The sequence below is a fragment of the Colletotrichum abscissum genome (genome assembly GCF_030869225.1).
Source record: "Colletotrichum abscissum strain IMI 504890 chromosome Unknown Scaffold_11.1, whole genome shotgun sequence".
NCBI lineage: Eukaryota > Fungi > Ascomycota > Sordariomycetes > Glomerellales > Glomerellaceae > Colletotrichum > Colletotrichum abscissum.
The window spans coordinates 1,243,647-1,269,094 of record NW_026849999.1 but is presented as its reverse complement, the minus strand read 5'-3'; the positions used below and the strand labels follow the sequence as shown (position 1 = coordinate 1,269,094).

Genomic DNA, 25,448 nt, shown 5'->3' with positions numbered 1-25,448 from the left:
TCCTGGGATGCTTGACGAGACGGGAACTTGGGGTGCAAGTCAGCCAGAGATAGGTACGTATCCCATTCCCGAGTCCCTTCCCCCTTGGGCCCTTCCATGTACCCACGTACCGGTTTTTCTTCCTTCCTTCCTTCCCATTGCCTTGTGGTCCAGGCGTGGCTGGCTCGGAAGGACTAACAGCCAATGCCAGTGCAGGAGCGTTCCAAAGGGGCCCAGTCGTGCCTTCCCTTTCTCTCTCCCGGCCCCTGCCAGCCAGTAACGGAACGGAAGGAAGTGGCAGCCAGCCTGAGCCAGGCCAGCAAGAGCAACAGGTGGACGTGTGTGGACGCAGACGTGGACAGGGCCCCGGCTGGCAAGGCAAAATTGAGAAATGCAAGTCAAAGTGAAGACGGGAAGGAGCCATCTCAGCAACAAGACAGGAAGGGGCCACCAACAGCACAAATCACCACCTTTTCCACCTCAGATATCTTACCCTCACGACTTCTTTGCCCTCTTGAAAATATCGTCGCTATTTTCTTTGGCTCTTTAGCTGTCTCCAGAGCGTGTTTTTGTTTGCTCTAGCTATCGCGCAGACCCGTCCTGTCTGCTCTCAAATTTGACGTCTTATTTGGTATTGGCAACAGCAAGGCCCGTTTCTCTCAGCTCAGGTCTCTTTCGGTCTCGCTCACTCACACTCACCACTCACCACTCACACAACCTTTGGCTCTCACTCTCAGCTCTCAGTCGGGTGGTCCAAGTCAAGTCAAACCACCACATCACCACTTACTTGCATCAAACCCGGTTTTTTTCGCCAGCACCTTCACATTCAACCTCCCTCCCCCTACCGACAGCCTCTTACTGCCATCCGTTAAATCTACGACGAGACAAGGGTTCATTAGCTCTTCATTCACATCACATCAGTATTCAGAGTAGTCGTCTCCCGTCTCATTGAATGACTTCTCGGCTTTCTCCGCCATCTTATTGCGGCTCCCCTTCTACCCCCAAATCATCTACACATCCGTCTCCGTAAGCCAGGTCACCTCTTCACCTGTTCTTACTTGGACTGCACCATCACACAACCGCTGCTCTGACAGCTATGGACCAGCGCTCTCGCGGTGGCCGTCCGAATCGCCGGAAAACTCTTCCCACTTCCAGCATCCAGTCTGATACCAGCGCAGGCGGCGAGTCAAACTCGAGCATCATGACGCGCTCTCCTCCCATTGCTGCCTCTCGCACTCCTCAGACGGCACCTCAAAATCGCCGCAACGCAAAGCCCATTCCCATGAATAACCCCTTCAGTGTCCGCTCATCTCCCAGTACGGGCGGATCTGGTCCTGGCCCTGGCAAGGCTCTTAGAAAGAGATCTCGCACCAGCGGCTTTGACGGGCCCGCAGATGAAGAAGACGAGACCTACCGCAAGGGCCCTCACACTTTGAGAAAGCGTGCGAAAATCGACTACTCCGCCGCAGACTTTGAGGATGAGCTGCCCGAGATTGCAATCCCAGCCCCTCGCACTGCTACCCGTAAGAAGCGGGCTGACAGTGAAGTCGTCGACGAGGAGTACTACACGCCCACAGCACAAAAGCGCCGCGCCAACTCGAGAGAATTTTCCGTCGCCAGTATTACCGCCGCTCGTCGTCGGACTCCGGCCCGGAAGAACGTCGTCGAACAGCAATCCTTCTACTCTCAGCAATCAGACGAGGATATTGTCAAGGATACTATTGAAGTGGTGGGCGATTCTTCTGACCTCATCAGCTCTGATGATGCATCTGACCATGATGACAATGACAAGGACATTTCCGGTCACGCCTCCCTTCCAGAAAACCATGACCAGCTCTCGTCGCCCATCCAACGCAAGACTCAGGTAATACTTCAACTGGCATCTCCCATTGGCCATCAGATCATCAAGCAGGATGAGAGTCAATTGAGCCAGAGCCAAGCACAAACCGTTCCCGGCGACATTGTTACCGCCGCGGATGAGGTAGCGGGCCCTATCATCGCTCACCCCCAGCCCATCCGCGTCAATCAAGTCACCATTATCGGAAACACTGGCCCGCACCCAGACACCGGGGCGACAACAGTTCATCATGGCGACTTTGTCGAAGATTATTCTATCCAGCCCAAGAGAGAGGCCAGTTCTCCCGTGCGGCCTACTGAAAGTTTACCGCAGAGAACGGCTCTGCCGGAGATGGCTGAGCCGGCAGTCAACGCCGACTCTGCTGTTGTCTCCGGTACTCAGGAAAATTCCGCACCAGCCGTTGCTCAGATTTTCAACGCCACCAACAACATCGACCATGTCAACGTCGCACAGCCGACTGAAGAACCACGAGAGTCTATCGCCGATGTGTCAACAGAAGACACAAAGGTAAATGGTCATATCGAAGCGACCGAAAATAAGCTTCCGCCTCAAGAGGAGCCGTTAAGTACACAGCCCACCGCCCCTTCACAAGATGTCGACGTCTCTATATCATTCACGACTCAGTCCGAGGACTTGTCCCGGCCTCAAGACGAGATGGACGTTGATGTTGCAGAGGAACCCGATGCAGAAATGCAGGACGATGTTGCTGCTCCTGAACCCGTTGCTGTTCCCGAACCCAAAGCAGCATCCCCGCAACCCCAACCCGCCGCTCCTGAGGCGAAAAAGAAGCGCTATCCGTGGTCCCACCTTACACCTTACGTTGATGGCGAATATGTCACCCACTCCATCTACCCGGTCGCTGTCGAGGCATCTGCGCCCACTTCAAATGCCGACGCCGCTGAAACTTCCGGCGAGCGAGAGATCGCTGACGAGACGCCCGAGAATGCCAATGCGAACACCCATGGCCAGGGTGCTGAAGCAGACGCAGAAGACGGTGCCAATGCCGATGCAGACGGCGAAGTTGACGACACTGAGCGGGACGCCGATCACGATGAGGATCTCGCACCCGACAGCCAAGGCCAGCAACTTTCCCAAGGGTCCGCTTACAACTCGGCTGCCCCGACTCCCGCACTTACGCCCCGCCAAGGGTCGCCTGTTGTGCCCTCAGCCGCGACTGGGACCAGCACACCAGCTTTGATGCCGAAGCAACGCTTCAGAAAACAGTACAGGTTCAAAAAGCTTAGGGATCCTGCCGAATTTCTAGCCTTCCTAAAGGACTCCGAGGACCTCCCCCAAGAGGAGCTCTGGGACCTTCTGGCTCAGGCCAATGAGTGCCTCCTTGCTTATCAAGAGGAGTACAAAGAGTGCAGCAGGGTCGTAGACGATCAAGAAAATGCCCAGCGTCGCGCCATTCAGGATGCCGCCTACGAAAAGAAGACTGCCGACTTGAACGCCTTTGCCAAGGTAGACTCATACATCGAAAAGGAGTTTGAGGTGCAGGGCTCCCGAGCCACGATCAAGGAGAAAGACGCCGGGATTCTCGAGCAACGCTTGCAAGACAGGATCATGGCCGCCACGTATCACTTTGAGTACGATCCTCACCCCAATAAAGTGGGCAACCAAGATCCCGGCGCTCAGAAGGGTGGTGGAGGCGAAGGTGTCCGCCAACTCCGAAGCCAGCCGCAAGCAAGCGCCAAGGCTGCCGAGGGCGACGGAGTCATCGTCTCTGGCAAGAGAACTCGCAACCCCCCGAAGTTGTTTGACGGCGTGTTACAGGACGACCACCGTGCAGCAACTCCGGGAAGCAACAAGCCGGGCCCGAAGAAGCGCGGTAGGGCTGCCGCCGCAGAAAAGGCGGCTTCAGCTCAAGATCCCGAAGAGGAGCCTGAGCCCGAGCCGCAAACAGTTTCACCTGCCAAGCCCGGCCCCAAGAAGAGAGGGCCGAGGGGTAGGAAGTCTGCCGTAGTGGTCTCGGAGCCGAATTCACCTGCTCCCGAAGAAGAGGCCATCGCCCCGCCGCCGGAGCCAGAGCAGGTGCAGCCTCCCAAGCGCAAGCGTGGCAGACAACCAAAGTCGGCCGCCATTGTCGAGGAAGAGCCAGAGGAGCCCGAGAAGCCGACCCCCAAGAGAGGTCGCGCAGCGCAGCGAAAGAGCAACGGCCATGTTGCTGCTGTTGCACCCGAAACAACCGACGAATCTCGCCCTACCTCGGCATCGTCGATGGCCACTATCTCGGACGCCGGATCTACCTACGGACTGCGTCAGAAGAAGCGACAGCGAAATTGGCAGGACGAGGAGGAAGTCGACGAGGAAGAAGTGGAGGCCGAGCCCCAGCCTAAGAAGGCTCGCATCATTCGCATCAACAGAAAGCAAAGCGCACCGGAGCTCGCACCCAAAGAGACACTGGGCGAGCATATTCTCGCTGATATACACCGTTTCACCGCGACTCTCGATGCAGCCGAGTCCCCTCAGCCCCGGATGATGGTGTCATTCAAGCTGATTAACAATGGTTCCAGATGGACCATCAAGCCCCCAGCCTCGCCGCGCCAAACATCTACGGACGTCAGCGAGTACAACCTGTCGACCCCTCGGCCAGCGCCAATGTCTGCACCTACCTCGGCCAAGTCATCGGCCCCGCCTAGCCAGGCTGAAGGGGAGGAGAAGGATTACTCGACCATGACCAAGTCGGAGAAGATGTCGGCCTCGATGAAAAGTACGCTTTACGCAACCCCATCACGGATGTTACAGTCCACTAACAATTTCTCTAGAACGATGGCTCAATGGCAGCATGCAGGGCGCTGTCAACAAAAGAAAGGCTACTCTCGCTGCGAAAAAGGCAGCAGCTGTCGCGGCCGAAGCTGATGCGGCCCGAATCGCCCAGCAGAAGGCCATGCAACTCCAGCAATCTGGACAACCGGCACCTTTCCCCATGGGACAGGGACAGTAACGAATCCAGACACAACTACACACGTCCGTTAAGAACGGCACGTTTGATTACCATGCAGAGCAGGATGATGACCCATACGGATCACATTGAAAAAACACAACCGCAAAAGGTCACGAGACCCACGAATATCATTACCAGCATCATGTGCTTCTCAGAGCAACTATTTTCCAGTCTTCTACGATCAGCATTGTATACCCATTCGCATGACGAAAGTCGCATCCGGATGGCAGTGGACGGGTTCGGGCACACGAATACGCAAAAGCCCCGCACGCCGATACACACCTAATTCAGTTTTCTTGTTCGAGTACACATATCGGGAGAGGCACCTTGGGAGATGATCTCTCTTACATCAGCATCGGGAAGCGAGGGCATCCGACTTTTTCCCATTTTCGATTCGAGTGTTGGAAACCAAAAAAAGAGGAGAGAGCGTATGGATCTTTGCATTGATGGATTGACAGAACGGTACGCCGGTCTCAGCTCCCATAATCGACTGAGGACATTTACAGTGCCGCCGTCTTCGTCACTTTTTCTTTTTATCGAATCTTTCTTTCTCGGCTCTTGTGTATTTGCGCCAAACTTTTCTTGATTTCAGGCGACGAATACGAAATTTCGTCGATTTGGCACCCGCTCGCTGAAGTGAGTGGTCTTTCGGAGGTGGCGCGTCAATGGAAGTGGAGAGTCAAGTCGTGGACTGTCTGGCCTCAGCCTTGGGTAAGGAGAGAGAGCTTTCGCATATCTGGGCGGTTCATGGATGAGGGAATTTGGCTCTGATTTCCTGCTTGAAGGATCTCGTTGAGACGCCCTAGGACATGGGTTGGTGATGGATAAGTGGGGTTTGTCTTCTGGTACGATGGCGGTGGAAGGATGGAGTCGATACTCTCTGATGAAATTGACGTTGATGCCATACACATACGATGTTCTTGATGTGATACGAAGAACTGTCTCTGCTATTCTTGAAGTTGCTTGTTTACCTCTTCGTTGAAGCTATCCTGACCATGCAGGAGTACAACTCAGTGAGTATTTCGCTCGATGTGTCGCTTGTCATATCTTGAGCATTTCCCCATCTCCTAGGGACCAAAATGCCTCCATCGCCATGTATTCCGACACTAAAAATCGAAACTTCACAAGTAGGTGCCTTACGCCGTAGGTGCAATTGACAACCTAACCTCGCTCGACATGTCCTTCACCTGTCTTTGGCAAGCCGGCTACCGCGTTTGTCAGTGGTCATAGTATCGTAGAATTTCTCTATTCCGCCCATAACCTTCATCTTGAGCCACTTCCGATGGCCCCTAACACTCGTATTGCCGACGCGTCCGTGATATGCGGCTGCGAGAGCAGCAAGGCAACGGAGCTCGAGGCAACCGTTCCCTTCTCTGCTCTGCACATGTGAACATCTTCATCGCTGATTATCAGCCTTCACTGCAATTTCTCCACGCCCCAAGGCCGTGCTGCCTCTATCGGCTACTTTCATTGGATGAGATGTAGCCTTAGCTACCTCCTTCCCGTCCAAGAAAACTCAGCCTTGCATTCGCATTCCATGCAACTATGCAACCCGTCCAACGCAGCTGTATGTATCTAAGCCTGTGGGCGTACACTGAGACTCTAGTATCTTCCAGAGGTCATCTCGTCGGTCATCTTCGGCAATTCTAATCTACAGAGATTTTGCATTATAAGCAAGCGACTACCATTTCTCCTGGTGTAGAAAAAGGCTAATTGATCTCGTTGCGGACTTGTCATATTGCGAGGTGCTTCCTAACATCAAAATTAGCAACCTTAGAGAGGGTGCTCGCTAGGTAGCGATATGACAACTAAACCACAATGCAATGCCTTGTACACAGTCTATCCACTGTACGGTCATTTTCACTGCGTTTTTACCTCACTCAAAGGGCTTCGGTGTCAAGTCATTCAGCAGCTGCAGCTCTACAATCCTCTTTCATTCGATTATTGGGGGTAGCCAGGATTACGACAGGCCGGACCTAATCTGGCGTGCTGCGGACATGGTGACGGCCATGACCCATACTACTGCTTCCTCTCTTCTCGGGCGCATGCGGACATCCCTTTCTGATCGCACGGGTGGCTTCTTGAAGGTATCGACTCGTCTATTGGTTTATCCTGCCTCAGAACGAGGCGATGCTCGACTGGCACCCCATTCTGGTGGCTTAGGGAGGAGTTCAACACCAATCATGGCGCGTGTCGGCGAGTGACACGGTTTGAGAAAAGGGCTTGTTGTCAACACTGCAATTTTGGCCGCCCACCAGGCTTCAAAGACTGCAATGCTCGGGCGAGATTTCACGTCGATTTCCGGAGCATGGTTAAGTTGGGTGGTCTCGTCATGCTACAGTCCCCACGATGCAGAAAGGCCTCGTCAATAGGTCTTCTTCCTGATCCTTGATACCTCCATGTTCATATGAGATGGCGAAACATACGCCCGGGTGCGATTGGCTACACTTCGAGCAATGACTTTCCTCTTCTCCAACCAGCTATCGAACATCGCAATGCTGAGCAATGTCTAGCCTAGGTCGGCTCCAAGTCTTGTAGTTCACACTGTAGGCAATTCGAAACCACCTATTCGTAATGCGACACTGATTTGGATAAGCTAGTCGTAGCTATATCAAGTCAGAGGAACCGAAATGTCGCCACCGGACACGCGGAAAAGAGTAGTATGTTCACGGCGCAGAGCTTGTATCACAACAAGGCAAGTCAAGTTGCTGCAGGTAGAGGACATGGGAATTGGATAAGCGGTGCTGGACTGGTTCGGGCTGATTGAGGAAATCGTGAACGTAGGCCATAGCCCGCGAGGGGGTTAAAATTGCTGTGCAGTCAGAGCCTCAGCAGACACATTCATTATCCATCGCCGCCAATAGAAGCGGGCGAAGGTGAGAAGGCGGGGAGGAAACCGCACGCAGATATCACTAACACAGACCCAACTTTTTAGTTGGAATCCTGGCATTTGCCTGGTCGGTGTTCGTCGACGCTCGTCTGCTTGGGAGTAGAGCAAAGACATGGCCAATTCACACGCAGCGAAGGCGCCAACTGGGGAGCGAAACGGGAAAGCAGGAGGCAAATATGTGTAACGTGCGCAAAGAATCGGATTTTTGTATCTCTCCTGTATGCGAAATGCCTGGTATGAATTTCTTTCCCTTTACACGCCACAGCCGAAATGCAGAACCTGCCAGTCCAGCGAGGAAACTAAAAAGAAAAAAACCAGGCCCACAACCCTCTTTCAGATGGTGTTTTGTGTGTGATGATGGAATCCATTCGACCTCGCTCTCTTTCACTTCATGACGACAGGGTGGGGGGGAGAGAGGTGTCAAGGAGAGAGAGGAGGGGTGATGAAGTATGTCCCAATGGTTCGCACCGGTTGACCTAATCCGTAGCCATAACGTCGTCCTTTTCGCCCTTTTATTTCTTGACTTGTGTAAAAAAAACTCCTTTACATGACGACACCAGAGTTGCTGGCAATACGCTGGATTGGGTGTTAGTCTCGTGTATCACAAGATCGTTTGTATTGAGAAAACTTACGGGCCAGAGCTCAGCAGCCTCCTTACCGACGGGGCCGGTAATGGCGGAGCCCTTCATCTCACCCTTGGGGTTGACGATCTGTAGTAGGTGTGTTAGCAGACAGTTCGTGATATCCATCTTCAAAAAAGGGACGTCATCTTCGGAGCCTGGCTATGCGAAAGCCGTACGGCCAAGTCTCGTCCGACGCGTCCCATGTCTCCCAGATATCGGATAGTACTTACGACACCGGCGTTGTCCTCGAAGTACAGGAAGACACCGTCGAAACGCTTCCAGGGCTTGGACTGGCGAACGATGACGGCGGGGTGGACCTTCTTGCGGAGTTCGGGCTTTCCCTTCTTGACGGTGGCCATGACCATGTCACCGACACCACCGGCGGGCAGTCTGTTGAGGCGGGCACCGATACCCTTGACGGAGATGATGTAAAGGTTACGGGCACCAGAGTTGTCGGCGCAGTTCATGACGGCACCACTGAAGCAACAGAGTCAGCGACGAGTTTCCCACCACAGAGAGAGGGGTTTCTCTCATTCGGGGAGAGAGGAGAGTCCGTACACGGGAAGACCGAGGGTCATCTTGAGCTTGCCACCGGGGGCACCGCGACTGTAGGAATCTGGTCAGCACTTCCGCGTCTTGATCTTTGCCGGAATTTTCTCTGCTCTTGTCTCCTCCTTTGTCGGCGCAAAATTTCGTTTCTCGTGGCGGGCTAGGGGCAGGCGAAGGGTGTCGTTTCGCGCAGTGTTTTTGTTTTCCATTCGTGCATGCCGTCAATCCCAGGATTTGAATGTTATCTCGGCCTGACTCGTTGACCTGCATATCTTGCAGAGGGGAAATATGGATGATGTTGATCTTCGATGTCGTCCAGCTAGCAGAGCTACTTCTCTACAAGCGCATCAGTAGATGGCTAGAAGTCAAAGAAGACAATGCGAGTTTTAGACACTTATCAAAGAGCAACTGATTCACTTGATCTGCGGAGACTTCACTAAAGACAGGTCAAATGGCCCCCCATTCCCGGAACAAATTGTGGAATAGTAATAAGACCCTTGGGCCAAATATGTCAGATTCACTTTCCTTTTTGGTTTTGTAGCTGTGGTTTTAACTTAGCAGAATTACAGAGGTAATCAACTTAGTAGACATGGTTCCTGATGTAAGCGTCTGCGAGACACTTCAGGCCAAGGAAACCTTTCCCTAGTTACTTCGTCACGTCATCATGGGCTGAATGTAAGAAAGGTTATGTGGCCACACATCGCTGTTCGCCTAAGCGCAGTTAGTCTGCCACTTCGGTAGACTGCTTCTTAGGTATTTGTACTTTATTCCCACTGCAGTAGTCCTAAGTTGTCTGGGACGACGGTTCTGGAGGCCCTGCCATATTCATCCGGACAAATTTCGGAACAAATTATCGACGCAGCAGATGATAGCCCGATGGTTACCATGGAGAACTTCCGGCTTTATTCCAGGGATTAATAAGCTATAAGGACCCTGCCTTAAATCATTTTGTAATCTGTATCTCGAGACGTTGAAGCGAATGATCCCTATCTTGGCGTTGATATCTGATAACTATTTGACGATACTTTGTGGTGATAGCCCGAATTTGTCTTGTCGGCTGTCAGTAGGGAGCGCCGACTGGTTACAGTCAGCTGCAGCTGTGAACATCTCCGTGGTAACCTTCACGTGACCATATCGGAAAAGAACCAAGTCCCGAAGAATTTGACGCTGTTGCGAGTCATGTTCAGTCGATTGCTCGCAGCACGACTTTCAGCAATTGAAGTTGGCCTTGGCTTACTTCAAGTCACTTAGGTGTCCATGAGCTTGGCAGTAAAGACATCTACATTCGTATATCGTTCGACATCAGTCCGCCAGCGAAGCGGTCTCGCAACCCCACGGTAAAGTATCGAGTTCCTCTCGTCTTGTCGTCTTTGGTAAGCCTAAGTTTGTTTCAGCTATCGGCAATCAACGAGTGATCGTCGACTGTCTCCGGTGAGTCTAGCGCCAAGCGGAACATTTCGATGGCGGACCTGTTTGTTGTTGGAATTTATATCCATAAAGACTTTTGCATCGGTCGTTCCAGTCTTCGTCCGATCTCTTCAGACATTCTCGGAGCACCGACGACTCCAAAGTCTGGTTAGAGGCATTCGGCTAGCGGCGCCAAACACGCCATCCCGCGATTGTGGATGGAGGCTGGAAGGTCTAGCTTGTCCTACCTTACCTCTGATAGGGGAGGTCTATGTGGCTAAATTTAACCGCTGCTGGACCGCCCTTCATGGGAGTGCCTGATATCTTTTTGACGCGTAGAATCTTTGCAGAAGGGATTCCAGTTTTTTGAAACCGGATTTTCGACCCTCAGATTGTGTCGCTGATGTGACTGGACCACTAGTCCCGAGTCTCTGGGGCTGACGGTGGATCTCGTCTGCTCCCAGCCTAGCCCCGACAGCTGAAGTACGCGGTAGCCAACACTCAGTGTTATTAGGAAATCATGTAAATTGACTTCTCTCCACGTGAATATCAGTTGAGCCAGTAGCGCGTAATGATCACGAGAGCGAAGAGTGTAACAAACTGAGGAGGTGATGTCACATAGCCCCCCCCCCCCCGGCCCTGACAGAGAACCAACTGGCCTCCTTACGCCAATCGGTCCGCCGAGCGAATGATCATCCGCTTACTCCGCAATCTGAGCGTCCTTCGGTCCATCTTTATATCGAGCCCCGGACCATTTACCCCAGACTCGATGAACTGCCGTCCTCCTCCATGTCCAATCACCACCATAGAGACTGATTAAAATCCCCACCTCACTTACCCTCGTCTGACAGCCATCCTCCAAGCTGTTGATTCGGGGGAATTGGAGCCACATCGAGGAAATGATGGACATGCCAAGGCTGGGTCGCGAACTCTCTGTGAGTTACCGTAGGATGTCCTCTCTACCGGTATTCTCTCTGGAGATCCACCACGTCTTCTTCAACTGGCTGCTCCAACCTTCACCCCGCACCTCGACCGAGCATGGATGGGGCCATCTTTGCTTCCCCGGCGACTTAGAGCATGCGGTGACCATCCCCGCAATCCTCTCCAAACGCTCGTTACCCCAGATCAGTCCAGAAGACCGTTGCTCCACCCGAGCCTTTTGTTCACAGCAAGGAATTGAGTACCCGTAGTGCTGTGCGACTGGTCTCTTGATCGGGGACTGCTAGCCATGTAACCATGGAGAAGCCAAGAAGCAGCCAAGGATGGTCATGTCCATCTCGCTTTCGTGCAGGGGAAGATCAGGCTCGAAACGACCGAAAATGCGGCCGGCTTGAGCTCTTATAAGCTTTCGTCTGACCCGGGTCTCCTCGTTCCAGAGGAATTCTATTTGTTCTCGGACGCGTCTCACCGCATTGCAAATTGCAGTCCATCGGTCCAAAGGCTACTGCTACGTCCGCCTCGTTACTGAGGTTTTGACCTTCCCACCAGACCGCAACGGTCGCGATCACTCCAATATCTTCTCAGTGCCACCACCAGACCCAGCGCAACACGGCGCTCGATCATCCTCGTCAAACTTGCAAGATGGGTATCAAGGAGTTCTTCCGCAAACGGTCTTTGCGCCAGAAGGATAATGTCCGCACGAACGCTGCCGAATTGACGCTAAAGGAATCTCTGTTTCCCATCGTTCTTGTCACTATCCTATTTTTCCTCTGGGGGTTTTCCTACGGTATGTTGCAGCAACACAACAATTGACGATCGCATACAGGAATGCTAAGAATCTCATCATCAGGCCTTCTCGACACTCTGAACAAACACTTTCAAGATACACTTCACATCACCCGGGCTAGGTCCTCTGGCTTGCAGGCTGCTTACTTTGGGTATGTCCGTCGTCACAATCCCCCTCTCACACGGGAACAATCCGCGAAGGCGGCGATTCGCCGACTTGCTTCTTGCCGGTGTCTACATCGGCGTCTACTGCCATGCGTTTACACAGCATTCAGCTAAGCGACGCACAATCGCGCACTGCCATTACCACTAGTCCCCGGATACCTCATGGCTTCCGAGGGCTGCAACAGTGCAGTCATAGACATGGATGCTGACTCTTGCCTGACAGAGCCTATCTCATTGCCAGTCTCGGGCACGCGGCGTGGATCTTAAGGCACTGGGGCTATAAAGCTACCTTTGTTTTTGGACTCTTCCTATACGGCCTGGGGGCCCTCATTGCGATCCCATGCATTATCGCCAAGAGCTTCGGTGGCTTCTGTGCCGCCATCTTCATCATCGGTAATGGTCTTGGCTCCCTTGAAACAGCCGCAAATCCGTACATCACCGTCTGCGGTCCTCCTAAGTACAGCGAGATTCGAATCAACATTTCTCAAGCCTTCAATGGTATCGGCACTGTCGTGGCTCCCGTCATGGGATCGTACGTCTTCTTCGCTTTTGACGACAAACGTGCTCTGGAGAATGTTCAATGGGTCTATCTCTCCATCGCCGTCTTCGTCTGGGGGCTGGCGATCGTCTTCTGGCTGGCTCGAATTCCCGAAATCACCGATGCTGATATGGCTTTCCAAGCTTCTGAGACGCACGCCAACGTCGATGATAAGCCTTTCAGGAAGCAATACCGTCTCTTCCACGCTTCTTTCGCCCAGTTCTGCTACACTGGTGCTCAGGTAGCCATCGCGGGGTTTGTTGATCTTCGTCTAGAGTGGATAAAGTTCAAAAGTTAACGGTAGTTCTAGATTCTTTATCAACTATGTGACAGAACGTCGCGAAAACACCGACAACGCGCTTGGCTCCAAACTTCTTGCTGGCGCCCAAGCCGCCTTCGCGATAGGCCGTTTCGCTGGAGTTGGTCTTATGCATTATATCAAGCCCCGTTGGGTATTTTTGGCGTTCCTGTCATCCTGTATTATCTTCATTGCCCCTTCCATCACACAGAAGGGTGATACCGGCATGGCCATGCTCTATATTGTCCTTTTCTTCGAGTCTATTTGCTTTCCGACAATTGTGGCTCTCGGCATGAGAGGCCTAGGCAGGCATTCTAAGCGCGGCAGTGGCTTCATTATTGCAGGTAAGCGTTCCATTCATTGTCGGGACCGTTGGTTCGCTATCTAATGCATGTAACTCAGGTGTATCTGGTGGTGCAGTTGTACCTCCGTTGCTTGGCGTCGTTGCCGATCACAAGGGCATGGGCATCGCTATGGTCATCCCCCTTATCTTCTTTGTCTTGGCATGGTCATATGCGTTGGCCGTTAATTTTGTCCCGAGGTACCGGAATATCGCCGATGCTTTCACTGAAACTGAGGTTGGCATTAGGCCCGTGGACGTGGAAGAGGAAAAGGGAGGCATCGAGTCGGTCGAAGACAAGCATGGCAAGAACGCCATCCCCACTGTGGCGTGAGCCGTTGCAATTAAGCATTGCTTCAGGCATAAATCCGTCCAGAAGATTTGAAATCGCATATACACACTTTCATGAGATACCATGCAATCCCTTGGCAGGCAGAGCTTGTACAGGGAGTATGTTGCACCTTTAGAGAATTCACATACCTATCATCACGCCGTCAAGCATCCTTATTCTAGGTGGGCTATTAGGCTCAAGTTCTGTCCGCAATGCAATTGCAAATTGTATTTGACGTTGTTTCTGGTTGAAAGTTTAATTTTTCTCTCCACACGTGGAAAATAAGTGTAATGCATATGATTTTCCGAGCAAGTTGAGAAATGAGCTATGAGAGCTAGTGACGGCCAATCCAAACATTCAAACCAGGATTTACCTCCGTAGTAAGCCGTTAATCTGCAAACAACTCATGGTTTAGATCACGGACGTCACTCACTCACTCTGAGGTCCGATTTGAATAAAACGATAGTTGGTTCATGGGCCATACACTTCAAAGAGAGGAAGGTCCAGTCATAGAAAGACAAGCTGGACAACACAGAAACCCATTAGATATCCACGGGCTTATGCGAATTAGCATTCGCAGTCAATAACACAACATCAATGCCTTGGTGAATGAGGGCTGAACATTCCATATTGGATTTTCCCAGCCTACAATTCTAGCTCAGAACAGTAATGAGGGAGTAGTATGATGAAACCGGGACATGGCACATCAGTTCAATTCTTATCTCACATCACGGAAACCTCTTGTGGAAGCGAGACTGGCTAAATTGATTCGAACGATGCGCAATCGTTTTGATCCCGACGACGGAAATGACGTCGATATATGCATCTACAATTCCTCAAACAACGAACTTCTTAACTAAGTACCTTACATCGGATAGAACTCATAGGTGAATAGCATGGTAAATCCTAAGATAATGCCTGGTTTCCTGCTATTCCCTATAGCAAATACGTCTGCATGCGAAAAGGCAATGCCATAACTGATAAATTAACATTATAATGTGACTTGTCGGTCTTGAGCAGCGTTCTGACGGCTAATGATAGAATTGGTATTTCTCTTTCTCTTACAAACTACCTGTGCTTGGCACGCTTCCAAGACTCCTGGCATCACAGCCATTACGATTTTCAATTTTCCTTGAAAAGTCCCGGATCGAGGCCTAGGCATGGAACATGGGTCCACGTGCCAATTTGATTGACGGGCTAACCCAAAGGCGGACACAGAATGCTGAGCGCCATTCTGAACCTCGTGGATTGTAGAGAGTTCAGTGACATAGAGCTCAGAAGGCTTGGATAAAAGACATGACATGTTAGATGGGTATTTGGCTAGCCGAGCATCATCTTCGAGACGGTCTTCAAGCCATGTTGAGCGTCGAGTCGCCTAAGTACTGACTTATTATCGCAAAGCGACAGATCGATGGCTGTCTAATATAATGCCAGCGCAACGTGACAGAATAGATACGCCCTTATGACTTGAACAGAATCAGAGATCAGTAGAACGTAATTCCCTCTCTTGATTGCGCAATAGTCTTTTTTACGCCCATATCAATTCGCAGCCGTATCCATTCAGAATCTGCTCAAATTGGTCTTGGCTGTCCTAGAATATGTCTGGATGTTACCTTCCGTAAATGGAACGCATTGCAGTAGGCGTAAGTATTCGATCATTTACCAAATCGAATTGTTGAGAGAAGTGACCAAAGAAACGGCCTATAAGGCAGCGAAGAGCACCTCGGCACAATTACGACGCTATGCGTGCTGATATGGCCTTTGGCCATCACAACACGCGGCTCCGGCATCTTTTGGACCCCACATCGGTCCCGAGTACTCCAACCAGGCCGTAGCCGACGACAACCTCCCCACCCTCGCCGATGACGGTTTCGAGAAGCCGACGATCCTTTCTATTCCAGCCTCATCGAGTCCCACATCTTGACCGAGATGCCGCCGTGTCCCGTCTCATGCAGCGAGCGCCACTCAATCTTTGCCTATGGCTACTCTGCATGTCCGAGAGGTCATGGCGGTTGAGCTTCATATAGCACTAATTTGCAAAGTAAGGTAGGACCACGCGGTATTAAGATATGACGGCCGGGTTTTTGAATTTCCCTGCACCAAAATGCGGCCATCGTATCTTGCCACCGCGTGGGTAGGTACCTGTAAGGTAAAGTAGTCGATAGCTTTGGCGCGGCAGGACATCACACACAACCTTCGTGCAGACTGTAGGAAGAATCGTCATCTGAGCTGCAAACTCATCACAGGCTTATTTACTACTTCTCTGTGGGATTCTGGCAACTCGTTGTTTCCGGCCACCGTTCATTTGGATACTCTCTACTTCATGAATGTGAAACGGGAGAAATTCGTGATCTAATAAAACCATTGAGAAACGACAAAGACTTCGCAGGTCGCCAGATAAAGTTTTATGCTGGATTCTCAGGTATTGACATAAACCTTATCATTGAATGCATGATGGACGATCCTAAGATTTCTGACTGAATAATCTCGGACTGTCAACCTCATCGTAGTACTATTTGTTCGCACGTCGTTCGCCGTTCAGCCTCATTCCGACGATCAGGCTTCTCCATATAACCCGTTGTCTGAACATCGTGGGTCAAAAAATGGAGCGATCGCTGGTGACACTTTGCGGTGGGTTCAGAAATGGAACTTCAAGATTCTGCTTCAATGTCTGCTTTTGAGACGATTGCGAATAGGCACAAAAGTTGATCGAGCTTGTCGGTGCATACGAAATGGCCAAGACCCGACAAAGATCAAGTTTGATCGCCTGAAGCTCTCTGAACTCACTTGGCCGCTCAGAGGAACATGCCAGTGGTCCTAAGAATCTTTCTTGTTTTCCAGATATCTGCAGGTAGCCCACATAGTAGCTTACCGATGGCTTGTGCTAGGTGTACTCGTCATCAAATTTCGTATTCCAAAATCGGAAGTTTTCTCGAGCGAAGCAGCTGCGACCTAGGACAATGACCTTCTCTTATTTGAAATAACCGTTGCTAGCCCAAGCTTCCAGTCTGATGCCAAGGTCATGACATCCGCGGTCTTAGTCTTGGTACGGTGCTGAGAGTAAGCATGAGGCGCCGCAGTTACCATAGTTCGCATGCATGGTGATAGCCTCCGGTACCGATCGACGTCTTTCGCGGGGTTGGCGGAGCCGCTGAGGTTTTATGGTGGTCCTTACCAGGGATTGAAGCTATCGTGATACATACTTGACAACTCCCTGTGGGGTTGATGAAATATGCTGACTGTGAAAGCCTGAGGCGTTTGATGCCTTTTTACCTCAGTTCTTGACTCGGACTCGACAGTGCACGCCAATGACTACTCTGGAAATACCCAAATCCTTTTGAATTACCATCTTGGCCAGGATCGAGCAACAAAATCTTGGAAATTTGAGGCATTTCCTGTTTCTTCAAAAATGTGATCTGCCGTGATTCATCTTCCCGAATCTGACCGACAATGATGTAAACCAAGGTTGCCATTTTCGGTGCCGTAACATTAGTCGAGATGATTTACATCTCTTTCCCTGCAGCCTTTGAGTTGAGTTTCCCTCGCTGACGCCATTACTGACTCGTGCGATGTCGAGCATTGATTGATGCAATCCTGTGTTATCTTTGTTTTCTGCATACGAGTGAGAGCTATGCGCCGAGTTGCTGCCACGTTTGCAATATGGCTGGATGAGGCGTTATCCTGCATGCTTGCTCACAACGACGGGCGCAGACGGTATCAACTCGCATAGAGGTAGATTACAGCGATTGGGAAAGGTCTCCTGAGTTCTATGGCGCTGTTTCGCTATTATTCTCGGCTACCTTTGCGGGTATCTCTTTTTCCATTGACCAGCCTCTTCTGTCCGCCGTCCAGACGCAAACCGGCCTCATTGCCTGATCCCGATGCATTAAGACGTAATCTTACCGCTGCCGGAGGCTACTACCTACGGCATTGGGCGTGAAATCCCTCATGAAACCAAGTTTGACTGTGCAGCCTCGCCAGGGTTCAGCGTCCAGTAAAGGTTTGAAATTCAGATCATCACCCAATGAAGATGGCCGTCATAGCAACCAAGACTGGAAAGCGAAATCCATTATCAATGTCATGCCGGTGTGGTGGAGCTTTGGCCCCATTCATCGGTGTGAAGGTCAACTTCACCGCCAATAAGACGAGCTTCTATTGAGATTTTTTTGTCTACCTGCTTGACTGCTTCATGCACCGTGCCGAGAGCTGAGGGCGATATTTTCCACCTTGCATCCCTTCTCCACCAGAGATCGTCTCTCTGTCTGCCTGGCTTGCGGCTTGCCTACTGGTGTTCTGCGACTTGATACCCCTATCATATCTTCTCACGGTGAGATCGGGCGGTTCCTCTCGTTGTTAGTGCAGCTCATGTCCACTTTACGAGGCATTTTGTCCAGTGAGAAAGTCTGTATTGTAGTCCACAATCACGCCAGGCTGGGAAAAAGTGCTCGTCGCCTTGGTTGAGATAAAAGATAAACTGGAGCCTTGCGTGGGTCACTGATAGGGCCTTGTCTCAGGGCGCGAAATAGATAGGGGGTCACGTCGTCCGGCATCCATCGATGTTCATCGACATTCCCGAAGTTCTAAACAGGGATTGTAGAAGACTCTGTGTCTCTATCTTTTTTTTTTTTTTTTTTGGCGTGGGATACTTGTTCTGTGTGTGTTTGTGTCGGACCAGAGGACAATCCGGGCGTCTCCTGCCGATCTACTACCCGGTACGTATTAGGCGATTCCAACTTGCTGGGCTGTTTGGCTGTCAACTTGGCATACATGTGAAAATCTTCTTTGGACAAGTCGTTGATCACTGGGCCCTACCGCCTTAGCCTTCGGAGCCGATCTTGCCATTTGATTTAATGTTGTCTTGGTTAGTCGGTGTACTCCGTACCTCCGTTGGCTATCTCTCTACCTTGCAGATAATTGTTGCTCAGAGTTGAGACGTTGAGAAAACTCTGTCCGCCAATCCTTGATCATCTCTACTGTCGGCAAAGAACACCCTGTACCGTTGGCGACACCGACACCGACAACGAACAACGCATCCAGGAATGACACATAGAGCTGTCTAGGTCAAGATTGAACAGGACAGATGGACTTCCGCCGATAAGACAAGGCGCAGAATCCAATGGCTATCAAGCTGTTACAAACGCACAGAACTTCTGAAGAGGCAACCCATTGATACAGACCTTGACATTGGCTGCCCAGGCTGAGGAAAGAGCGGGCCCTTCCGAACACTCCCGATAGGGGTCCTGCAGGCAACATGCCTCCATCTTCCTCAGTGCTTTCATCTCTTGTCTCCATGTACCTCCGGGATTCCCTCAATGTCGCCCTGCCAGTGACCACAATACATCAGGACCCTCCAGAGGATCCAATGACATCAGCGAAAAGTCTGAAACCACGTTCCTGAGTCTTGCTGAAAGGCAGGGCCAATCATCGATGTGTGGCAGGGATGAATAAGTTTTGTCCCAAAAGGCCCAAGCGACAAGACGCTAGAACAACTTGCCCGGCCTTTGCCCTTCAACAATGCGAGATACATTGCCCATGTACATGTGAAATGGCAAAAGTCGCGACTCGCGTTCATCTTGCCTCACACACCCCATCTCAACATCCATGCCATGTCATCCGTCCTCTGTAGCGTATCCGCAGTCTTGTTCCACGGCTTCAACGCTCGTTTAACGGGGTGGACTCCGGTGTCCTGAACTCGTACCTGCACCGAGCATCTCACACTCAACATGAGCATTTGCGGGAACTCCTTGGGCTTCAGAGATCCATCTTCTGATGGGGCATAGCTAAGCACCTCGTTTTACAATGGTCCACTTCCACCGTGATGTCGTCGGCAGCTTGACGTCATAACAGGCCAAGTTGCATCTGTCGCTTAGTGCGGCTTTTCCATTTTACACAATATACCTTACCCAGGATATTGTACGTACTTCCCTAAGGAGTCTTGCAAGCCGACCCAGCGTGTATGTACATGGAAACGTCGCCTACCGAACCCCCGTATCGTTCAGCTCGATATCGATGCCGATTGCTGATGCCTCGCAAGTCTATCCGGCTGCGGCTGAAACGGCGCCTAGTGTACGGATATGGATAGTTTGTCCTCGGGAATAATTGACCGAATATAGTACCTTGGTTCCTCGAGGCTTGGCTCGTAGGAATTTGGTATCACTACAGCGATTCCTGCAGCGGGCTCCAGTTTTTCTCTCTCGCGTCGTAAAATTTCTCACTTTGAGTGTTAGATTTGCGCTAATGTCGAGGTCGATATTCGCCACAGCCGCCGAAAATCTTGAGGCTCAACAATGCGATCTAGTCCTTTAGTTGAGCCTCACAGCAGAAGGTTCAGAACAGTCAATTCATCTGATACCTCGCTTATTCCGCTAGACATGTCGCACATGAATCGAGTGTAGCAGCCAGTTCTCGGAGCTTTGGCGGTGGGAATAGCGAACTGAGGCCTGCCTCCACCTCCTGCAAGAGACACCCTATAACCGTCAGACAGACCGAGGGCACCCTGACTCGGACGTCGTCCATCGGCGCAGCATCGGCGGAGACACGGCACGTCATCGGCCCATTCACCGGCGGAGCAGCGGTCCAGCATCGGCGGAGAAGTTCTACGTCATTAGCTCCAGTAGCAGCGGGTCAAAGGCCCAGAGATAACGGAGCATCAACCTGGTACCGTTGAGACAACGGACGAATACCGACTAGGAACCGCCGGCACCGACTCGAAATCGACATCGAGATATCGACTCAACACCAAGTAACAGCAAGCACTCGCAAGGAGGCACCGACCCTCAATAATCTGTACGGCGTACGGGGCAGCACGTTGGAGAACGGGTCCCCTCCAAGACGGGGGGCATCAACCCAGCACAGACGGGACATTCACGGCGGGTCCGCGGCTGGCGACAACAGAGGACGCCATCGGTCCGAAAATGGCAATCAAAATCAATTGTAGTAGTTAGGTCCAAAGAGCGAGACGTCGAAAAGGATAAAAAGGAATAGATAACTCGGCAACATCTGCTGTTTCTCTTGGAAGCATCACTCGCACATCAATCAACGGCCTCAACCAATCTAACAACCTCCTCTCTTGACACCAATACAACTCTTTACTTTTCAACACCAACTACAACATTCACATCATTCACAATGGCCGCCCAATTCGCTACCCGTCAGCCTGAGCTCGGCATGGAGAAGGTTATGCCTACTCGCCAAGACTCTGGATACGCCTCTCCCTGCGACTCTCCTCGCCTCACCGTCCGCCTCAACGACGGAAACGAAATCCCCCAGATTGCTCTCGGTGTCTACAAGGCCCCCAACGGCCAGGAGACTGAGGACGCCGTCATCGCCGCTCTCGACGCCGGCTACCGTCACATCGACTCCGCCGCCAGATATGCCAACGAGGAGGCTTGCGGCCGTGCCCTGAAGCAGTGGTTCCAGAAGACCAACACCCCCAGATCAGAAGTCTTCGTCACCACCAAGCTTTGGGACGCTGACCACGGCTACGAGGCTACCTTTAAGGCTCTCTGCGACTCCCTCGAGAAGTTCCAGCTCGAGTACTTCGACCTCTACCTCATCCACTCCCCCTCAGATGACAAGGAGAAGCGCCTCGCTTCCTGGAGAGCTCTTGAGACTGCCCAGCGTCTCGGCAAGGTCCGCTCCATTGGTGTCTCCAACTTCAGCTCCCACCACATTGAGGAGCTTCTTCAGGAGACCACTGTTGTCCCCGCCGTCAACCAGATCGAGGTTCACCCATTCTGCCAGCGCCAGGACCTCGTCGACACCTGCCGCAAGCACGGCATCGCCATTGAGGCCTACTCTCCCCTCGCCCGCGGCAACAAGCTTGAGGACCCCACCATTGGCAAGATCGCCGAGAAGTACGGCAAGAGCCCTGCTCAGATCCTTCTCAACTGGAACGCTACCCGCGGCAACATTGTCCTCCCCAAGTCCCTGACTGCCCACCGCATCCAGTCCAACTTTGAGTCCTTTGACTTCGAGCTCTCCCAGGAGGACATGGCTGTCATCGATGCCCTCGGTGCTGAGAACTACGTTACCGGTAGCCTGCACAAGGAGTAAATGATGTCTCAGCAAGATATTTGGCCTGAGGGCACTCCAGTTCGGCAACACCCACCGCTGGATCTTCCAGCAAACAACTGAGCTTTCCTCCATCCTGAGAGCATTGGAACAGCCATTTGCACTGCCGGCGTGACGAAATCCGCACGTCGTCCATCCAGGACATGAGAAGGAGTTGATTGCCGTCGACGCCACTTGGCGTTCTATTCCCCCGTCGCAGTATTTGGAAAGGAGTTTGGGTTATTCATTTTTATTTTTTGGGAGGAAATAGAGACATAGACATTTCATCTAGACAAGCGAGCTAGACTGCAAGCTGGGCTTAGCCTGGTACGAATCTTACGCCCCATTTCTCAACTTTGCTCCCAATGGTTTCTTTTCGTGACATCCTACACCGACTTGGCCAATCAAAGAATATCAATCGGCACAACTAAGCTTGTGGGCAGTGGTAGCTGGCCTCTAACACACAGAGAGATGGTGTTCCGGCGGTGATAAGTTGATCGATAAGATTATGGGCCCCTCCCAGACTCTGATCGGATCACCCTCAGTACCCTGGTGTGTGAGCACCGCGGGTTCACGATACAGGTGCCAGATCTTTGGGACGGACGCATACAATCTTCCCGCACGGACTTAGAGAAAAAGAGAGGCCGGAGAGAAAATGCTGGTGTGTAGTACCGAGTGTGTATTTCATGTCATGTTCGTGGGGAAGAGGACGAACATCGCGTCGGATTTTTCGTATATCCCGACTGTGACTCATCAACCTTAGAGCCCTCAGTGCTTTCACAAAGCTGACTTGATGTTTTCTTCTTCAACATATTTCGCGTTCAGTAATGTGACTGAAGTTTGGGGCACACCGACGGAAGCCATCCATGCCGCGATAGCTCATGCCGCTTTGTCCACACCCAGCCAGCCAAAGTGGACAGCAAAATCTCATAAGCCCATGCTTGGTTCGAATTGAAGATCCAATGGCATCGCATCCAAGGTATTTGCGAGCTCTAGCGCCGATGCCATGGGCCAGTCCCAGACATTCCATTGCAGCTGGTCAAGTACCGGCTGTTGGGGTTCTCCAGCTGAAAAGGTCTTTGTCCGGAGCATGTCGAGAACATCGGCACATTGGCTGATGTGCCCATTGGAGTCGTCAGCTCTTAAATGACGTAAAGTTGTAGCGCATGTCTTTACCAAGTCCTCTGCCTCCTCATCTCCAGCAAGTGGGTGGCCTTTCCACCTCGCAAATAATATTGTAAGACCCGCCTGCCACAACATGTGCAACCCGTTTGGATAGAGATGGGCGACGATGATGGGATCTATCCTCGCTATCCTCGCGGCATCCATCTCCAGGACCGAGTCCGACATGATCGTAGCAGTCAGTCTTATCAGCTCAGCCGAAGCACGACCGCACGCTTGCAGAGAAACTTGAAACTGAGGATCAGCTGTTGTGAAAGCAAGTGCAGGCCGATGAACATGCACCGTGGCGTTGTAAAATGCAGCGCGTAGGAAAGCCACCTCAAAGGTGTCGATCGAAATCGCCGGTGATAAGTCTGCGCTATCATCCTCCAAGTCTACAACCTTATCCGTCGGCAACATCCGCTCCCATAATGTAAGTTCAGCTTGCAGTTGTGTAATCTTGGCTATCCCGCCGCGCCGTCTAGTCGTCGAGTACAGCTTCTCTAGAGCTTCTCCCACAATGACTGCGAGTTTGAACATGCAGAGAGCCGTGTCGACTTGGGATCTTTCGCCGGGTAAGGGAAACACCACGCTCTCACGCGATACTTGGTCGTGGTCAACACGGGAGGGTAAGTCTGTGTCCACGTCCTGGTCGCGGATCAATCTTGGCATTCCGTGGTAAGCGCTGGAGAATCTGATGGTAAGAGATTAGTCAAGACACACAACAAGCAGGCCGACCTTCCAAATACCTACGTATCAAGAGAGTATTGGCACCACCACACGCGCCGCCGGAGTTCTGTCTCCAAAGGATCGAATTTGAACCTCTGGGAGTGGCGATGAAGTCCAAGGTTCTGTGCCATTCTTGTAGCCATGCCTCCTAGTTGCGACGCAGCTGAGTAGCGAGATGATACCTGGAGGTAGATCTGAGCAATCTCTAGCCCTTGGAGCGTCGGTAAAGACGGTCGCTCCTGGAGCTGATTCGTCAACGCAGCGGACATTGCATAGTATTTTTCAGAAAGGCAAAGAAAATGCCGATGTCTCTGAACGCAGGAGCCTGGATGTCCTAATGTTCCTAGAGCAAGTAGACCTAGAACCTGATACAAGAAACTGATGTCGCCGTGTTCGGGGTCACCATTCAACCGACGTAGAGCCTCAACTGTGGAGTGTTTATGTACAATCGGATACAACGGTGTCCAGCAGTCGATGGTTGCCTCGAGGATACTAGCAGCATCAAGCGGAAGTTGGGAGATCATAGCAGCGACAACCTGCGACTCTGAACCCTTGGGCGATGGGCCCCATATGTTGTGAAGATAGAGACTATAGATGCTGCTTGGGAATGTTTCGGTGTGGATTCGTAGCATTTGTAACTGCTGCTCAGCCTGGCTGATAAAATGCACGCCCGTAGACGACCCTGCAAACATAGCTGTCTGGTCGTCATTGGACACTAGTCGGCCCATGTGGCCGATCACCGGTTCCGGCACAAACCTCGACTTGGCGTTTGAGACAGCCTCTTTACCTCGCTGCCATGATGGTGAAGTCCTCAGACCAGCGTTTCCTGTGAGCGTGCTCAGATGTGAGTGCTCTGAAACTGTTTGTTGCGAGTTCCTTATGCCTTGAGGGAGCGAAAGGGGAGCCGAGTCAACATTGCTGCTATGAGCTTCAGGAGTCTTTGAAGCTGCGGAATCGTCGTGTCTTTCCTCAGTTCCTTCGTTTTCGTAGTAACTAGAAGCGACGGTCAGCAAAGGAATCATTGCCCAACTCGATCTAGTCCCTCGCGGATTCTTCGGCTTCTTTGTATACTATATACTAGTAACTTACCTCTTCCTCTTTCTATTACGCTTCAACTTCGTTGACACAATGCAGGCCACGCCTCCAGTGATACAAGGCGTGCACTATCAATTCTTTAGTCTCAAAAGTCTGGATGTGAGCAGGTTGCGTAGGAGAGACAGCCAACCTACCTTTTCGCCATCGCCATGACATCGAATTTTCCTCCTGAAAGCAAAAGGGCCTAAGTCAGCCTTGAGCATCGGAATCAAATGGACCAAGTTTGCCATAGAAGTACGATGAATCCTTGTTTGAAGAATTACTTACCGCCGGCAGCGGTCACTATTGAGCTTATTAGCAACATGATCATCCAGTGGGGTTCTCTTGGTTCCTCTTTAGCCCGGATTAGCATACCAAACTTGTCCAGATTGCCCTCCGGAAGGATTTTCCTGTCCATTCATCCTCCCGTTTCGTTCAGCATCATTGACAGCGTTGAATTCGCATTCGCTAAGAGTGTAGTTGACTCGAGACCCGAAAAAGGCATACGCGCTCGTCGATTATGTGGTGGTGTTGTGGAGAAAGTGATGAGCCGGGGCTGCATCGCTACCGAAAGCCGGACCTATTGCACATTAGTCATATATACCCGTTAGTTGCATAGTTTGTAACGATTTTTCCAGGGCTCATCACCATAAACCATCTTATTCCCCCTTTAAACCCTCGTTGGTGCTAGTCATCTTGGTACAACACTATTCCGCTATTCCGACCAGCGGGTTGTGAAGTTTTACTCTCAAGTCCCATCCAAAACAAGGAAGCTATTGAGG

The 25,448-nt window shown here is 51.5% G+C and overlaps 6 protein-coding genes across 6 annotated transcripts; 3 read left to right on the top strand and 3 right to left on the bottom strand.

Annotated features, from left to right (window-relative positions):
* Positions 1 to 1,075: 1,075 nt before the first annotated feature.
* Positions 1,076 to 4,784, top strand: CABS01_05753 (uncharacterized protein; the record flags this gene model as incomplete). Its single annotated transcript, XM_060539121.1, has 2 exons — positions 1,076 to 4,550; positions 4,606 to 4,784. 2 exons carry the CDS (start codon positions 1,076 to 1,078, stop codon positions 4,782 to 4,784), a joined length of 3,654 nt encoding a protein of 1,217 aa, XP_060405383.1.
* Positions 4,785 to 5,485: 701 nt separating this feature from the next.
* CABS01_05752 (uncharacterized protein) lies at positions 5,486 to 5,695 on the bottom strand (the record flags this gene model as incomplete). The annotated part of the gene is made up of 1 exon (XM_060539120.1): positions 5,486 to 5,695. One exon carries the CDS (start codon positions 5,693 to 5,695, stop codon positions 5,486 to 5,488), a length of 210 nt encoding a protein of 69 aa, XP_060405382.1.
* A 2,522-nt stretch (positions 5,696 to 8,217) lies between these two features.
* Positions 8,218 to 8,875, bottom strand: CABS01_05751 (60S ribosomal protein L23; the record flags this gene model as incomplete). Its single annotated transcript, XM_060539119.1, has 4 exons — positions 8,218 to 8,250; positions 8,307 to 8,384; positions 8,528 to 8,774; positions 8,856 to 8,875. 4 exons carry the CDS (start codon positions 8,873 to 8,875, stop codon positions 8,218 to 8,220), a joined length of 378 nt encoding a protein of 125 aa, XP_060405381.1.
* Positions 8,876 to 11,834: 2,959 nt separating this feature from the next.
* On the top strand, positions 11,835 to 13,653 carry CABS01_05750 (glucose/galactose transporter; the record flags this gene model as incomplete). Its single annotated transcript, XM_060539118.1, has 5 exons — positions 11,835 to 11,979; positions 12,043 to 12,130; positions 12,367 to 12,936; positions 12,992 to 13,323; positions 13,382 to 13,653. 5 exons carry the CDS (start codon positions 11,835 to 11,837, stop codon positions 13,651 to 13,653), a joined length of 1,407 nt encoding a protein of 468 aa, XP_060405380.1.
* Positions 13,654 to 20,778: 7,125 nt separating this feature from the next.
* On the top strand, positions 20,779 to 21,705 carry CABS01_05749 (aldo/keto reductase; the record flags this gene model as incomplete). The annotated part of the gene is made up of 1 exon (XM_060539117.1): positions 20,779 to 21,705. The coding sequence occupies one exon, from the start codon at positions 20,779 to 20,781 to the stop codon at positions 21,703 to 21,705; it is 927 nt and encodes a 308-aa protein (XP_060405379.1).
* A 924-nt stretch (positions 21,706 to 22,629) lies between these two features.
* CABS01_05748 (uncharacterized protein) lies at positions 22,630 to 25,084 on the bottom strand (the record flags this gene model as incomplete). Its single annotated transcript, XM_060539116.1, has 6 exons — positions 22,630 to 23,557; positions 23,617 to 24,585; positions 24,682 to 24,755; positions 24,822 to 24,871; positions 24,955 to 24,969; positions 25,042 to 25,084. The coding sequence occupies 6 exons, from the start codon at positions 25,082 to 25,084 to the stop codon at positions 22,630 to 22,632; spliced, it is 2,079 nt and encodes a 692-aa protein (XP_060405378.1).
* Positions 25,085 to 25,448: the final 364 nt, after the last annotated feature.